Source organism: Eptatretus burgeri, chromosome 8 (genome assembly GCF_056783735.1).
Source record: "Eptatretus burgeri isolate ZD-2024b chromosome 8, Ebu_testis_v1, whole genome shotgun sequence".
Taxonomy (NCBI): Eukaryota; Metazoa; Chordata; class Myxini; order Myxiniformes; family Myxinidae; genus Eptatretus; species Eptatretus burgeri.
Genome location: NC_140968.1, coordinates 44,021,243 through 44,033,751, shown reverse-complemented (window position 1 = coordinate 44,033,751; position 12,509 = coordinate 44,021,243). Strand labels below are relative to the sequence as shown.

The 12,509-nt window shown below is 39.8% G+C and overlaps 1 protein-coding gene across 1 annotated transcript in view; it reads right to left on the bottom strand.

Moving 5' to 3' along the window:
- Positions 1-4,485: 4,485 nt before the first annotated feature.
- Positions 4,486-12,509, bottom strand: part of LOC147021626 (von Willebrand factor C domain-containing protein 2-like) — a 97,599-nt gene continuing 89,575 nt past the window's right edge. Inside the window, exon 3 of the mRNA XM_085891791.1 lies at positions 4,486-4,778. Within this exon, the coding sequence (XP_085747917.1) occupies positions 4,636-4,778 (143 nt within the window). The 3' untranslated portion in view covers positions 4,486-4,635. The remainder of the gene's footprint in view (positions 4,779-12,509) is intronic.

Sequence of the window (12,509 nt, the reverse complement as noted above, 5' to 3'; positions counted from 1 at the left end):
GTCTGAGAAGCTCGTGTATGGGATCTACCATGATGAACCACATTAACCTATGTTAGGTTTGGTACCTCATGGGCTGGCAGGATGGCTTAAAGATATGCACACTCACCTCCAAGCTGTCCAGCCTGGGTTTGATTCCCGACCCAGAGATATAAACTGTCAATTCGGTATTTCACAGGCAAGGTCATTCATCAATGTGTGTGCTGTTCCTAGGATGGACATTAAATGGGTGGCCCATCTGCCTGAATTTATTGGTGGGCATTAAAGATCCCATGGTGTCCTTCAAGAAGAGTAAGTGAGCTGTTGCCAGCACCATGGCCAAATTCCAGCCCTAACAAGTTAAATGTCAGGCCTGGCCAGCTGGATTGTCAATACTCAGGTCAAGCTTACACCTGCTGACCCCACAAGAAAAGGTAGGATTATGATGGCTGTTAAATAATAATAATAATCATAATAATAATAAGCTTTGGAAACCTCATACATATTTGCATACACAAGAGTCATGGAAGGAATTGGTAAATTGGGAAAAAAACAAATTGAGAAAAGGAATGGAAGCAAGGAGGCTCAGGGAAAAAGAATGTTTGGAGAAAGAGGACCGATAGGAAGTAAAGGGAATGTGTGAAGAATGGGAGAGGGGGAAGTGGGAGGGTTCAATCGTTATGGCATTTTTACACCAATATGTAAATTACTTCTAAGTGGACAAGAATACCCAGAAAGAACATTTCAGCACAGCATGTGCCCTGGAAGTGCAAGGATTATTGAATTCTATTTAATTTCCTGCAATTTGTTGGCCTGTTGAGTATGTTCTGGATTTAATTTCCTGCGATTTGTTGGCCTGTTGAGTATGTTCTGGATTTAATTTCCTGCGATTTGTTGGCCTGTTGAGTGTGTTCCTTGCCACACTGCTGACTTGTTCCACTCCTACTGTTCTTGTCGACAGTTTTTGGCCACATTTCCCATGAGGCCTGCATTTGAAGTCGGCATCTAAATTGGGAATTGTTTGAGTAAACTTAATGCACTCATAGAAAAAAATAATATCAACTTTCATCGTAAAATGATTTACATATAACTTCATTTTCAACATCAAACTATTCCAAGTTACCTTGTACATAAAGCAAATGATGCAGAATTATTGTATGTAACACAAATTGATGATTAAGCTTGCACATTTTTATTAAAAAATGGATTCAGTGGGAATATTTCCTCATTTCATGTTTGTTTTTTCAAAAATGTATTATACATAAGAATAGAATAATAATTCAGTTCTTTTTATTATTATTATTATTATTATTATTATTATTATTATTATTGTTACATGGCAGATAAAACAAAATCCTTTTGAGTCACAGTATTAAACATGAATGGTTTAGTGCCGTTGCAATACATCGCTGAAAATACTACACTCGGTCTTTTCCTCGATGTCACTTTTTAATGCAGGAGATATACTGGAGGTTGTTGCCAGGTAAACATAAAGGTTTTCTTTTTTACAGACGTTCTCTGGAATTCTTCCTGCAGCCAGATTGAGAAGCTATGTGCATCCGTTTACCACCCTGTGTTTTTCACAGATAAGCGGTTATTTTCACCATGGGCAATCAGCAATTGGCTTTCTTCCAATTTCTGTAGGTTTGCTTGGTTTTTTTTTTTTGCTGTCAAAAACGAAACGCATTCGAGAAAATCATCCATCCATAGGAAATCCAACGCTAGAATGCAAAGCACAACAAAATGTGTCTTGGTATGTTCTCCCGCAGGAATACACTGCATGATAACTGTTTTAATTTTAATATAACTATTCCATTTTGAAATCCAAATAAAGAATGTTGTCATCATATCTGTATCTCTATCGATTGAAGCTACCGATGATGTGAATGATATATGTTGAAGAGGCATTTGTTATAAGTACTCTGCGTTATGTGGTATCACACGATATACTGTACAGGCCGAGTGAAGAGACTTGCATTTTAATGTTACTGTCTTGCTGATAAAGCCTTATGGGAGAAACACGAGTCCAAGAATGAAGCTTGAAAATACCGACTTGCACACTTCTCCTTTGAAGTTGATGTTTCATTAATTCTAACAAAAGATCTCTATATATTATAATATATAGTCTTTAAAATTAGGGGGGGGAGCCCATAACATATACACATATATAGGAGTCACAAACAATGAGTTTCTGAAACAATACGTCGAAAGTATAATTTTTACTAAATTCTTTTCCACAGACAATACAAAAGAAGAGCGAATTAGATGCACAGTGTACTAGTGATTTGTGTATGAGACAGTCTTTGCTTTACACTAAGTGCAGTTTCACATACTGCTGTCGTACAGTATAATAATGTACAATTGCTTGGAATATTGTTCCAAGCAATCCTGTATTACTCACATGACTGTTCGATTACCGTTTGATGTTCTCAGTTTCTCTATGTATGTGAATGTTCAGAAAGCCTTAATAATGTTCATATCTGGACTTGTTTCATATCATTCTGGCCATGTCATGGCTGTGTGATGCTTCAGCCTCTTTGTCATCAATATACCATTGCACCGTAATTGCATGCTGTATGCCTGTGGTAATTGTTCTACTGGAATATGAAGCCACACTTGAACAGTTTTGTTCCTGAGAGAATGTCATGAAGGTTCAGAATCTGCCTGTACTTGTGAGTAGTTAGGGTGCCATCAAATATGAGTGGCTCACTGACATTGTTGGCTGAAATGCAACCCAAAACTTCATCATGATCCTCCTCCATTAATGCTTCACTGTACATTGATTATGATGACATTTGTCCTCAACATGATCAAGCAAACTGTTATTAATCGTTGCCAAACAATTTAACTTGTATTCATCTGTAAAGGTCTTTATGGCTTTCCTCAACTGGCTGTTAAAAGCCTGATGCTGATTTTGGTATCCTGTTTTCGTTACCTTTGCTTAGCTGCAGTTTTTGAGCATCAGCATGGACTGCTGAAACTACTTTATGTTAATAAGTAATATTTGTCTTACCTTTTTTCTCAAGGTAGCATTGACATCTGCATTTGCAGTGAGGAGTGCGCAAGCTCTGCATTCGATCATTGTTTGTCATGAAAAGAACATGTACTGTACAGTACTCTGAGTTACATAGTATTGCTTTTGAAGAGTTTTGGCCTTCAATCTTAATCACATATATTATTAAGTGCCAGTTTCACTTATCTTCATAGTCTTGCATCCAGTGTCTAATGAAACATGGAAACTTTGCACAATTTTCTTTTTTTTTTAACCAGGAATAGCCTTAGCCTTTACCAACCCAAACCCGATATCTACTCGGTTGTCAAGTGCTACTTCAGTCTTGGAGATGACTAATGGCTGGTTCACGCTTCTGCACTATCGTTGTGCATACACGACTGCTTATACAAGTATATAGGCCTTATACTGGGGTGGAAGTTTCTAGTTGGCAGATGACATCAAATTACAGAGTAAATATCAATGTGTGAAAGCTTTTTGGCACAGTTCACCTTGTCACCAAGCAAATGATCAAACTGAATCAATAATTAGACATCCTTTTGTGAAAATGTATTCTCATCGTACAGTCAGCATTGTTTGATGTCTGAGTCCTAATCTGTAATATTCAGCTCACGTCTACCTCGTTGGACAGTTGTTTCAAAAATGTCAATGTAAAAGGAATAAATGATGGCATATTCTCATTGGAAAACCAAAAACAGGTTCTGCTGTCTGTATTATTTGTTTATAGTGAACAGCCTCATTCGGTATATTTTAAATATATGGATCCTTTAGACTTTTCCTCGTCTCTAATGCATGACACATACCTCGGGTGCATCCTTCATCCTGACACTTAATTTCATTTCCTGTGACCGGGAACTAAGTAGATGAATGGATAACAATCTTTCACAGTGAATTAAGATTGAATGTTGCAATCCTTGCTGTAAATAAAAGCGAACTACCAGGAATTCTCACCTTGTTTTCTTGAATACAAAGTTTATTTGACTTGCTGAGGTTTTTTTTTTTTGCGTAAGGTATGTTGGGGAATTAACCCCCCCCCCCCCAAAAAAAATAAAACCAGTTTGAATGCTTTCTGGTGATATTGCACCAACATTTGGAGCTCTTGAACGACAAATTCTCACTCGTCTGAATTCATGTTCATTTGTGTGTAACTTGTATTTTTTTAAAATCCAATTCATTGCTCTACTCAAAATAAACCGAGACTGTCCTTGGAGGTTAAAGCAGCATCATGAATTTAGCTTTCCTCTTCATAGCTGCCATTACCTTGGCATCGACAAAAATGTTTAACTCTATGGTAGAAAATTACTTTTTATTCACAATGAATGCCATTATTATTTCAAACTCCTTGTCAAGGCCACTGACCCCCCCCCCCCCCCAATTTTTTTTTTCCAAAAATACTTGCAGTTCCTTTCATTCCAAGACTATTGACCTCTTTCACAGTAAGTGATCATCATAAATATTTGCTTTCCTTTCATTGGATAAAAAATAAGCTGACTAATGCACCAGCTGATTAAAATACTTTATTCCTTTACTTGCTCCACCATTGTAATCAGACATTAATCAAATGAATATCATAAATATTTTGAAATTAGAACTCTGCTTGTGTACTCAGTGTGTTGTAGAAACCGCAATGAATGCATGTGTCGCAGGTGTTAGCAGCCATAGTTGTAACACTCAGCCTGGCTGTCTGTCTGAGTCCAGTTCTCCTGTGTGGGACACTCGCAGACGGTGCATTCGTCCACCCGGACCTTCTTCCCAGCTGGTATGATCCGCGTATTTGCAAAGCAGTTTGCACCTGCGGACACACCGACACCAACATTAGTAAACCAGGTTCTGCATTAATATAAGCTTAATCTGTCCAAGCAAATGAAAGGTTCCTGCTTGTTCTGTGCTTTACCCAGATAAATAGAAGTTCCCTCACAAATAACCTCAATGCAGGAGGAGGCCATGAGACCCATCAAGCCTGTGCAATGGTTGCTGACCTATAGTTGTTTGGCCATGCTCTAATCTTTTTAATCATTGCTGAGCGTCAAGCAAGGAAGCAGCATGTACCATTTTGAAATCTTTGGTATGACTCGGCTGGGGTCGTGTTCAAACCGCCAACCTCCCAGATTCTGAGGGAACGTCCTAACCATTGATTATGCCACCAAGATGTTGTGTAATTGCCTTGGAACCATTTTTGAGTTGTTTGGAATTTATTTGACTTTCTTGGTGGATGGGGTTGTGCATTCGTGAACATGAACAAAGCTGCACATTTCGTATTGACATGCAGATGGCTCGATGGCCAATCAGCTATTTGATTGGTCAACATAGTCCTGTTCAGGATGAGTAAGGTTATTTGTTGGCAATGTGCAGCTTTGATATCAAGCAACGTATGAAGTGTGTGTTTCTTGGCAACCAAAAAAAAATTCAGCTTAATGCAAAATTGTGAATATCTTATCTTAATCTATTCTGCTGAGCTTAATTGGACAATTGGAAAGGAATTCATGAGTTCCATCTGGTGTTGAATTTATTTTGAGCCTCAGAAATGTTCCTATCTCTATTTACTCTCATGATTACTTTCGCCTGTTGAGGTTTCAACCCTTTATACTTTTTTTTTTCTTTTTTTAACTTTCATCACATCTTTTTGTGAAATGTTCCTTCTGTTAACAACAACAAAAAAAGAACCATGAAGTTCATTTCATAGCACTTTATCTTTAGCCGCATCGATCAGGAAGGAATTTGCACATAGATTACATGAAATATCAGTCAGAGAAAATGGACAAACTACAATTGCACAAGGAATTCCAAACTCACACTCCCAAGAGGCATTGCTCAGGCTAGTAAGTTATCCAGATTACATATGTGCATATATATATATATATATATATATATATATATATATATATATATATATATATATATATATATATATATATATATATATATATATATATATATATATATATATATATATATATATATATATATATATATATATATATGCCTGGTGTTGGCGCAGTGGTTAGGGCAGCGGCTTGGGATCCAAGAGGTCCTGAGTTCAAGCCCCGTTGAGCCACTGAATTAATACACCAGGGGGTTGACTCAGCCTGTCATCCTTCCGAGGTCGGCAAAATGAGTACCAGTGTACTGGGCCGGTGTATACCCCGGTTAAAATAGGTGTACCATATCCCTGTGTCGTAAGAGGCGACCAGGGTTGCGTCAGGAAGGGCATCCGGCGTAAAACATGTGCCAAATCACTATGCGGATCACACGGATGATCCGCTGTGGCGACCCCTAACGGGAGCAGCCGAAAGAAGAAGAAGATATATATATATATATATATACATATATATACATATATGTACGAGGTCCATCTAAGAAGTAACGGGACTGAGCCTGCTGTGTGTACCACTTACACAACTTGAATGAACAGGTTGTGTCACAGTCTTTCACAACATTCCAGCAATATATATGATTGGTGATGGTTGACTGTGCTCATTATGTGATTTTTTTTACAGGTCGTGCTTTACACGTTGTCTAGTCTGAGTTGTGAGCAGAGAGACAATCTGAAGTTTCTTGCCAAGCTTGGCAAAACACCTTCCGAATCCTGCGCAATGCTGCAGCAAGTCTACGGGGGAAGAAACGATGTCACATACATGTGCATTTGAATGGCACAAGAGGTTCAAAGAGGGGCGGGAGGAGGGTGAAGCCGACCCACGGTTTGGAAGTCCTTCAACGAGCAGAACGGCGGACAACATCGAGCGTGTGAAGCAGATGGTGTGCGCAGATCGTTGACTCATGGTGCGGATGATTGCTGAGGAACTTTCCATCAACAAGGACACTGTTTGGAGCATCATCACTGAAAATCTCGAAATGCGCAAGGTGTGCGCAAAGATGGTCCCCAAGCTGTTGTTCGAGGACCAGAAACAGCAAAGAGTCACTGTCTGTCAAGACATTATCGAGCGCCTGGAGGACGATCCAGACCTGCTCCGGAGAGTCATTACTGGCGATGAATCGTGGATGTTCGAATATGAACCCGAGATCAAACAGCAAAGTCGTCAGTGGGAAAGTCCAGCATCACCAAGACCAAAGAAAGCAAGGATGTCAAAGTCGAAGGTCAAGGTGATGCTCACCACGTTTTTTGAAATCAAGGGCATCGTCCACTTCGAGTTTTTACCACAGAGTCAAACACTAAATCAATACGTGTGCAAGGAAATCCTCCGGCACCTCATGAGATCAGGCCGGGACAAGAGGAGGGATCTGTGGGAGAACAACGCCTGGTTGCTCCACCATGACAACGTCCCTGCTCACAGTGCCCTGAGCATCCGACAGTTTCTGACTGAGAGGAACGTGCCAACTCTGGAGCAACCCCCGTAATCGCCAGACTTGGCCACTTGTGATTTTTTTTTATTCCCCAAGCTCAAGGGGGTGATCAAGGGGACCCGATTTCCTGATGTGAAAGCCATAAAAAGGGCCATGACGACGGAGTTCCAGAGGATTCCAGAAGAAGCCTTCTGGGGGTGCATCGAAGTGTGGAAGAAGAGGATGAACAAGTGTGTGAGACTGGAGGGAAACTATTTTGAAGGGGACAAGCTGTGATTTCAATATATTTTTTGGAATAAACTTTCTGTGGTCAGTCCTGTTACTTTTTAGACGGACCTCGTGTGTGTGTGTGTGTGTGTGTGTGTGTGTGTGTGTGTGTGTGTGTGTGTGTGTGTGTGTGTGTGTGTGTGTGTGTGTGTGTGTGTGTGTGTGTGTGTGTGTGTGTGTGTGTGTGTACACACATATACATACATACATATACAAGGACACAAGGAAATCGAACACAGGTGGAGGCCATTCGGCCCCTCATGCCTGCACGAACACTATACTAATTTATCTACACAAGATCCAAGGAAGAAAATGCAAAAATAAAAAAGGTTTTAATTAATTTTTTATTTTATTTTTTGTTATTGTTATTTTATTTTTAAAGTTTTTGTAGTTTTTGTATTTTTTTTATTTTAATTATTGTTATTTTTATTTTTCTTCTTCACTCAGGGGAGGGGGCATTGGCTTGGTGAAAACATACATCAACCATACAACAGCCCTTGAAAAGATCCCCACCAACAGCACTCTGTGCACATGCACACAATCACCCATCAATGCTCAAACTACCTAAAAGTCCTGTCAACATCCCTATACCCCTCTATCTCCATAACTTCCAGGTACCTATCCAATTTTATATATATATAACTGATTGATCCCTCCCACACTCCTCCAGTCATAGTGGCTGCATAAAGCAACCCATGAAGAAGACCTACACAAGGTAACTGCTACACTGTTTCCAACCCTTCCCAGAATTCCTCCACAACTGTAAAGACGTTCACACATAGTACACAAATAAGAATCCCAAAGCTATACACCTGCTCCGCTATGGGACCGGTTTCATCGCTTGTTGGCAAATCATGAGCGATAGCGTAGACAGCAATGCATACCAATGAGGCTCCCAAGCATGTACGATGTACAAACGTCAAAAGCAGTCAACAAATAAATAAAGAAAGAAAGACCCACCCACATCAGTCACCTGTGAACGGAGGGAATAGCCAATCAGCTCTCATCTACCGACTACACCCAAGTGGCTGAGATTATCTAAGCAATTGACCCCTCCCACATTCCTCCAGCCAAAGTAGCTGCATAAAGCAACCCAAGAAGACCAACTCAAGGTAAGTGCGACGCTGTTTCAAACCCTTCTCAGAGTTCCTCTACAACTATAAAGACGTTCACACATAGTACAATTAATTAGGTGAGACCTGACCTGGGTGTTGTCGATAAGGTGAGAGCTGATTGGCTATTCCCTCCATTCACAGGTGAGAGATGAGGGTGGGTCTTTTTATATACATATATATATATATATATATATATATATATATATATATATATATATATATATATATATATATATATATATTCTCAAATATTTGTTGATGGATTGGGGCGAAATTTTGTGGAGAGCTTTGGCATGAGATAAGGACGAAATGATTAGATTTTTTGTGAAGATCTGAATCCGGATCTGGATCTGATAATTTTTTAAGTGATTTTTCACCATTGAGGGATTGGGCCAAAAACAACATATAACAGGATATCACAAAAAGTTGTGGATGGATTTGCATGAAACTTGATGGACAGGTTGGGAATGTAACAAGAATGAATTGGTTACATTTTGGTGAAGATCCGAATCCGGATCCGAGAATTTTTAAAGCGATTCTTCACCTTTGAGTGATGGGGCTAAAATTATATATATATAGATGTATATATATATATATATATATATATATATATATATATATATATATATATATATATATATATATATATATATATATATATACATATACATACACACACACACAGCATGGTATTTCAAAAAGTTATGTACCGATTCGGACGAAACTTGATAGGATACGAAACGTAAACTAATCAGCCGAGCGGAGGTATGCGCTCCACCAAGTGCCCTTCTCGTTTTACTTTGCAGCTAAAATTTATCTCCTCACTGCTTATCACTAACTATTCTAACTTTCTATAATTAATCAAAGTGGGTTAAATGTTTGCTATAATGAGTAATATAATACAATACCCTAGTGTCACTAGTTGATGTGCTTTTTCATTCATAATGCAAAGCCTTAAAAGGATAAGTCTGCCAAATTCTAAGCCACGCCCCCAAGAGCAGGGATACATTTTGCATCAAACCAAAAGAAAAGACGCCATTTTTTGGCATAGGATAATCTTCATTATTCCTTGTCGCCTTTTAAAAGTGCTGAATCAGAAGAAGAGAAGAGGGAGGTTGTAAAACATGAGGAAGATGAAACGCTCACTGAAATGAAAGTGAGCTTTTCACTGAGCTTGGCAAGTCAACCATATTTAAGTCGTCAGAGAATCCAGTTTGGAGCAGCATGGTTTTCAACCTGGACTGAGCTATAAGGTATAACCTTACTATAATAGGAGCTATCGCATATGCTTATGTACGTATGTAGCCAAGTTAGCCCCCTGGTGGTGTGTGTGCTAGCCCAGAAGTGGATCAGAAGCTGAAGCTCGGATTCAATTGTAAAGCTATATGTGCACACAAAATAATTTGATTTGGAACTAATTAAGCAATGCAACTATCACAGATCATGCTTATATGAGCTGCTTGAGAAGAACAGAACTTAAGTGTCCGTCATAGACAAGCCCTTCAGCTAGTATCACCAATTCAAGAATAATCCATACATCAAGACTTAAACCCCATTGCTAGTTGATCTCCAAAAATAATACTTCAATTAAAAATTGTCACAAGAAAAGTTGAAAATAATTTAATCCAGCTAACGTGCCTGAACTCTATGATGGTTATGACAGACTCTCATGAGATATTCAAGTGAAATACGAGAGGTGTTCTGAAAATTTCCAAAACCCAGGGAGATAGCTGAAGTCGCACAGTTATTTGAAAACTCTGCAGCCCACTATGAAGTAGTGGAAGCGCATGAATGAATAGAGAATTAGAAGGGCACTCGGGAGAGCGCATACCTCCGCCATGTAATGCCTGATCCACGAGAACATATCGGGCCCAATACATTTTTGAAATATAATGCTATAAGGTACTACATCGTTTTTTGGCCCTATCTCAATGGTGAAGAATCACTTTAAAAATTAAATAATTATCGTATCAGGATCCTGATTTGGATCTTCACCAAAATCGAATCAATTTGTCCTTGCCACACAGTACTGAATCAGCAGAGGAGAACCTGTCCACCAAGTTTCATCCGAATCCGTCCACTACTTTGTGAGATATCGGGCTATATATATGAGTTTATCCCTATATCTCAATGGTGAAGAATCACTTAAAATATTCTAGTAGTCGGATCCGGATCTGGATCTTCACCAAATCTAATCAGTTCATCCTTGTAACACACCCAACCTGTCCACAAAATTTCAGCCGGATCCGTCCACAACTTTTTGAGATATCCTGCACACAAACAAACAAACAAACAAACAAACAGACAGACAGACAAGCCAGTAGGCGACATGGGTGGTCGCTATATAATTGCATACTAGTCCACAGATGCCAACCCTCCCGATTTCATCGGGAGGCTTCCGAAAATTCACCCAAACTCCCGCCCTTACGATCACTATCCTTATCCTCCCGAAATTTTGATATTTTTGCACTGTTCACTAATCACTTCGAAGTTACCGAAGTAATCGACTTCGAAGTTACCGATGCTTCAAGCCCTCGATGTTGATTACGAAATGGCAGAAAAGAAGCTTACGAAGACCAAGAAATGGTCTCAGAAGTACAAGACCGAATACAGTCTCCAATACCCGTGTATTCAAAAGTCTGAAAGAGGAATTCATCATGCGCATTGTACGGTATGCAGCGTTGATATTTCAGTTGAGCACGGAGGTCGCGATGATATTCGGAAGCACGTTGGAAGCAAACGGCACACAGATATTGCAAAGGAGAGATCTTCGAGCACGAGTACCGGTACACTTCTGAATTATTTCACCAAACAAGGGACAAGCGAGGAAGAGGATGTTACCCGAGCGGAACTTCTCTTTAGTGGATTTATTGTGGAACATAACTTGCCCATATCAGTCTCAGATCATGCTGGACCTCTATTTCAAAAGATGTTTCCAGATTCAAAAGTTGCTTCAAAGTATGGATGTGCAAGAACAAAAACTTCAGCAATAATTGGTGAGTTGTCAAATGTTACTGCTTCATCTATTGCCGATATTGCTAGACTCGCTCCATTTAGCCTAGCTACAGACGGTAGCAATGATAGTGGTGAGGCTCAGCTATATCCTGTCCTGATTTCGTACTATGACAACAGTGCTGGGATTGTGAAGCAAGGTTTGCTAAGTTTGCCTGCGTGCAAACAAGATTCCACTGGAGAAAACATTTTCAAACTGCTTGATCATGAGTTCAGTGACAGGAAAATTCCGTGGGGAAATTGTGTTTCCTTTTGTGCTGATCATGCCTCTGTCATGGTGGGCAAGCACAAAGGAGTCGCTGCTTATATCCACAAACAAAATCCAGAGTGCTACATCATGGGATGCCCTTGCCATATGATGCACAATACGGCCAAGAAGGTGGCTCAGGCCTTACCCATTGAATTAGATGACTTTCTCATCGATATTTACTACTACTTGGACAAAAGTAGTAAACGCGTCAAAGGAGTGAAAGCACGTCAAAGGAGTCAGTGCCTAGACAGGCTGATTGAACAGTGGGAGCCACTTCGCCTCTTCTTCAAAGAAGAAGTACGAAGAAAAATGCAACCAACTGTAGCCAAGACTCTAACAACGAGCAAGAAGGACGGCACTGTATCTACTGCCAGTACTGGCACTGCAGGATCAAGCACTAGTGGAGCAGCATTCACCACTACCACTGCAGTATCTGCTGCGAAGAAGACAGCAGGGACAGCACCAAAACCAATGCTGAGAGCAGGTAGCATCACCGGCCCTTCATCACGTTCATCTACAAAGCAGATCCCTTCAGAGTCGAGAAAGACTGTGATAGTCCCATCTACAGGCAAAGAAG